At 52.7% G+C, this 5,498-nt stretch overlaps 1 protein-coding gene across 6 annotated transcripts in view; it reads right to left on the minus strand.

The window, feature by feature from the left end:
• Window positions 1-5,498, minus strand: part of SLC38A9 (solute carrier family 38 member 9) — a 44,743-nt gene that overhangs the window by 8,379 nt on the left and 30,866 nt on the right. For all 6 annotated transcript variants that reach the window (XM_015562661.1, XM_015562664.1, XM_015562663.1 and 3 more), the window contains one exon: window positions 3,015-3,121. In XM_015562661.1, coding sequence (XP_015418147.1) covers window positions 3,015-3,121 — 107 coding nt within the window. The remainder of the gene's footprint in view (window positions 1-3,014; window positions 3,122-5,498) is intronic.

The following is a 5,498-nucleotide window of genomic DNA, read 5'->3' on the forward strand; positions in this document are numbered from 1 at the left end:
TCCGTCGCTCCGTGAGGAACAGGCCCGTTCATTTTCATTTTAAACACCAACTGCTGTGAAAGCTAAGAAAGCCGATGAGGAAACACTAACGCAACGAGAAGACTGGCCACTGGGGCTTAGGCCCATTCCTGATAGCGGACACCTTTCCTGCTGGAATGGGCCAGGGCGACAGCACCGACGGCTCAGGGCCTGTGCACGGTGCGCTGCTCACACACAGTCCCCGCGTCCTGCCCCCTCCAGGCGTCCTGCCCGCCCCCCAACTCCCCGTGCTGATGAAAACCCGCCCCGGGGCCTTCACTAACACGAGGGGAGCTGAGCACAGGTCGGCCTGACAGCAGCAGACACGCCTGCTGGCGGGCCGGATGTACACCCAGGTTCCCGCCAGGAGGCAGAAGTAAGACACGAAGCCTTTCCACTTGTTTTTGCGGAACTAAGCAGGGTACACACTGCACAAGGGCCAGCAAAGCAGCAGGCCGCCTGGCTCAGGGCCCGGGCTGTTCTCCGCCAGGAAAGCACGTCCACCTGTTTCAGGGAGAAGGCGTCGGCGGGCAGGTGGGGGCAGGACTGAGGGCGGGGGGCCCTCCTCATGCACAGTCATCACAGAGCAGCACCTCCCACGTCTAGCTGAGCCGTCATGCTCCTTCCTTCCACGCGGGCGTCGCTCCCGACATTCCCGCCTCATCTCAGTGTGTGTAGTCCGAGGCCCTCCCAGGTGACCTGCCCGGAGCGCCTGTCACTCACTCTGGCGCCTTCATTCTTCCCATCAGGGCCCTCTCCTCTTCCTGCCACAGCCTGGCACAGCTTGGCACAGCCCCTGCCCCTCGGGCTGCACCTGGTGGCTGTGCCACCCTCCCCACGGCTCCCCCACGCTGCTGCTCCCCGTCTGTGTCCAACCCGGTTCCACTCCAGCGCGTGCTTCTGTTTCCTCGCTGCGCCCTCACCTCTGTCTGCTCGCTCCCTCCTGAGTACGACGAGACCGTGTGAAAGCAGGCAGGGAGGAGAGGAGAGAAAGGCTGATGGAGGAGGCCCAGGTAGGGCTTTCCTGGGAGCTAACTCACTCACTCGCAGGAGGGAGTCTTGGCGAAAGCGAACGTGTCCTCGTTACACAACTTAAAGGCCCAGAAGAACCTGCGGGGACACTCCTGGTCCCCAGATCCCGTCTGACGGTCAGGGAGGAAGGAAGGCGGCCCAGTGCTGCCCCGCCCCGGGCCAGGAGACGCTCCTCCTCCTTTGTAATAGTTAATGGTGACGAAGGCCGAGGTTCAGTACCAAACCAGACTATTATTTCACAGGAAGACAAGGTAATCTGAAGGTCACCAAGTTAGGAACTTTGGAAAATCCGGATTCACTCAATCCCAACTCCCTCACAGGTCATATGCCAGATGCATGTCCCCAGGTGACAGAAAGATGAAGATCGATGAGCCTGACCTACGTTCTTGCCCGCGGTTGACAGCTAACTTCCTTCCACTGAGGAAGATGTTTGCCCTCTGGACGCCTCTGCCGGGTGCTACCTGGAGCCTCCTCAGAACCCGAGGCCCGAGGGCGCTTCCTTCCTGTGTGGCTCAGCGACAGCGTGTGGACGGCGGCGGCGAGAGCTTCATCCTGACTTTGTTTACATGGTTAGAAGCCATCACCTTGAGCCCCACATCCGCAGACAAGGCCGCAGTAACTGGCTACCTTCTGCTCGCTCTGGGTTTATTTTGCTTTTCTTTTTCCAGAGCCTTAAGGTAGAAGGTTAGGTTATTGATTGGAGATCTTTCTTCTCTTCCGATATAGGTGTTTACAGCTGTACGTTTCCCTCTAAGCACTCTTACCTGCATCCTATAAATTCTGGTATGTTTGTCTCAATTTCAGTAATCGCCAAGCATTTTCTATTTTTCTTGTAATTTCTTCTCTGATCCGTTGGTTATTTAAGAATATAGGGTGTCCCAAAATTCACGCAAGATTTGCAATTCTTGTGTGAATTTTGGGACACCCTATACGTTGTTTAATATCTGTCAATTTCCCAAATTTCCTTCTGTTATTGATGTCTTCACTATGGTCAAAGAGATGCGCGGTATGATTTCAATCCTTCCAAGTTTACTGGGACTTGCTCGGTACATGGTCCGTCTTGGGAAAGGCCCACGTGTTGCTGTCTGAGAGGAGGCTTTTATAAATGAATGAGACCACAAAGGCGGCTGGTGCGTTTCGAGTTTCCTGTGCCTTATTTCTCTTGTTTGTCCTCTCGGTTACTAAGGGAGGAGTCCCAAATCGCCAGCTCTGAGAGCTGCTGCCTCATTATGGGGAAGCTCTGTCACAGGGTGCACACGGATGTAGGATTACTATGTCTTCTTGATGAATCGATCCCTACAGGTCATTCTACAATGCTCCTCTCTCTTTTGGCAACACTCCGCAGTGTGCAGTCTACCCTGATATGAAAACAGCTGCTCTGGCTTTCTGGTGTAGCGTCTTCATGGTACATCTTTCTATTAGAAGTCAGTTTCTTGTAGGTAGCATAGGGGTAGATTTCTAAATCATTCTGACAATCCCTATCTTTTGATTGCAATATTTAGACTATTTTATTTAATGTAATTATCAGTGTCACTGGGGTTAAAGCTGTTACCTTGCTGTGTGCTTTCTATCTGTCCCATCTAGTCTTCCTTTCCCTTTTCCTGTCTTTCAGGTCACTTGGGTATTTTTAAAGCTTTCATCACCACGCTGGCTATCAGCCTGGCCTCTGCTTTTAGTGCTTGCTCAAGCAGGAGCTGGCGAACTGTGGCCCTGTGAAACCAGGCAGCTGTTCTTTGGGTAAATAAAGTTTCCTTGAAACGCAGCCATCACCACTTGTTTACATATTGCCCATGGCTACTCGGCCACAACAGGCCTGGGGCAGGGATGACAGAGATCACACGGCCCCCAAGGCCTGAAATATCTACCACCTGAATCTTCACAGGAAAAGTCTGCTGACCATTGTCTGTGGTTTAACTTAGAAGTTAAGGCCCAGAAGCAAGCCTCCATCCTCGGTAATTACTCACATTGTTTTCCTGGTTCTTGTTGTTCTTCAGCAGGGTGATGACACAGTTGTGGATAAAGAAAGCCAGGGTCAGCACGCCGGTCAGCTGTGGGAACCGCGCTCTCATCTCTGGGAGAGAAAGAGGGGGAACCACATTAACACCCACAACTAGAAAACCAGCCTAAGTTTGACAAGGGAGGAAGAATACAAAAACCTCTTTATAAAGTTCCCCAAGGCTCTCGCTCTACTTGAGCAAGCGCCTGAAGAGGGAAAGGAGCAGCAGGAGAGTGACCCCTCGGGAGGGAGCCTCACACAGGTCCCTGTCTGAGGCGCCTGAGCGGGGGTGGCAGAGCAGATTCAAACGCAGGCTCTGGGGGACCCTCAAGTCCCCTCTCCTAATACTTTAATTTTCCAGAAAAAAGTACCTTTAGAAAAGGAATCGTGGAGGGAGAACTGGTCACTTAACATTTCTTAATGGCTGATCTGCACAGCGTTGCTTAAAAATACTGAAATGACGTAAACGTCGGCAAGGCGGGAAATGGCCTCTGGAAGATGAGCTGTCAGGGACACGCAGGTGTGAGAACACGCTCTGGAGGAGACGGTGTGTTACGGCGAGTGCTCACAACCCGAGCAGCACGTGTGGCAGGGTCTTACTTTTACTTAAAACTGCGTGCGTGTGCAAGGAAAGATGGGAGGACTAGCCCAAAGCGCAGCTGGGGGTTATCTCTGGCAAATGGATTTATTTTAAAGTAACCCTTCCTGATGCTCTGAATTTTCTGCAATGAACACAAAGTTACTTTGAAGGAGAGCAGTAAAGATGACGTCACCTCACTGGCAGCATTATGCTTGTATAATTACAACCGAGGCACCGATTTGGGAAAGAGGATGAAATTATTATTTACGTGACATTATTTGCAGATACTTAGTCTAGAGAAACAATTGAAAACTCTTTAGTGAGAATTCAAAGTCCCGAATCGTGAAGGAAGGAAGGAATCACAAGAAATCGATGAACAAAACGGCCAGAGTGTAAACAGACCGACTTCTCCAAACACAGACATTAGAGGCTGCACGGATTAAAAAGACAAGACCCACGTGCCTGCAGGGACTTGCTGCAGCCTGAACAACGCACACAGATGGAAAGTGGGGGTGAGAGGGGAAATATTCCGAGGGGAGCCCACGACCACTGCTCAGTCAATTAAGGAACACAGATTCCTTGACAACATGCTCTCCAAGGAGCCCCAAACGGACCATCGTTTTCAAGCTGCTACTTTATTCGCTGGAGAAGATGTGTGAAGAAAGAAAGAAAGCGGGGGGGCAGGGGGGGGCTGTAATACTTTAATCTGACCCAGGAGGCACATCTAGAATGCATAAGGACGCTTATCAATCAATTTAAAAAACAGAAGATTGGGCAAAAGACTTGAAGAGGCATAGACAGCGTGGTGGGGCTTAGACTTTTAGGTGAAAATAACCTATTCTGAGCCTTGGTGACACTTCTGGTGTCTTGTAGCTCTCAGGCCGCCCCCACCCGGACCTGCAGGCTGCGGTGTCTGCCCTCCCCGGGGCCCTGGGATTTGACGGTGGCTTGTGGGGTGGGTCTCATCCCAGCTGGGCACGTGGAGCCCTTCACACAGAGAAAGTTTCGCTCTTCAGTGCTGGGCAAATGTCCTCAGTTATTCCTTTGACTTTCATCCCCTTCATTTCGTCTTCTCCATGGAGTATGTTTAGTTGGGTACTGGGCCACCTGAGTGACGCTCTGGTTTTATCTTTCTTCTTCCCTCCCCCACGTATCTGTCCATCCAAGCGTCCACGATTTCCAGTCACTTTGGGGAAGTAGCTGCATCTCACACTTTTCTCTGAATCCTTATTTCTACTGTGTACACTTCTGACCCACGGAAGGGTATTTAATGAAAGTTCCCGGGAAAACGGGCAGATGCTCTTCACGGCGAGCAAAGTGGGAGCCGGGGAGGGACGGCCGCAGCCGCCTCAGGTGACACGGCCGCTCCCTGTCCTCGTCCCCTGCTTCCACATGACAACGGCAGTCCCTCTGCACCCCCCCTAACCCCCCCAGCTCCGATGGGGTCTGTGCCTCTGGCTGCCATCGCTGAGCACGGTCCCCGTCACACTCCTTGGACATGGCAGCCACCCTCAGTCTCAACGACAGCTTCCTGCCATGACTGCTTTCACGCGGAGGGCGAGCTTTGCTCTGTGTGTACTGGGGCGGGGGGGGGCTAAGATCCGCCGACCGGAATCCCCACTCCGCGCTGTTCTAGCTTTGATTTCCAAGACAGAACTCCCTCCTTCCCTCTTTCCTTCCTCAATATCCCAACGTCTCATGGATGACATGCTGAGGGTGTAATTTGGGGAGTTTTCTTGTCCTCCTGCCCAGGGAGACTAGTCACGGCTCCCATCGTCCAGGGAGGTTGGTAGCGTGACCGAGTTCTTTTTGGTAGAAGCGAGAGGAGTGGCCAGGCCCCCGCCTTACGCCGGCAGCAGAGCGGACGTGCTC

This window comes from Myotis davidii, unplaced genomic scaffold (assembly GCF_000327345.1).
Source record: "Myotis davidii unplaced genomic scaffold, ASM32734v1 scaffold496, whole genome shotgun sequence".
Taxonomy (NCBI): Eukaryota; Metazoa; Chordata; class Mammalia; order Chiroptera; family Vespertilionidae; genus Myotis; species Myotis davidii.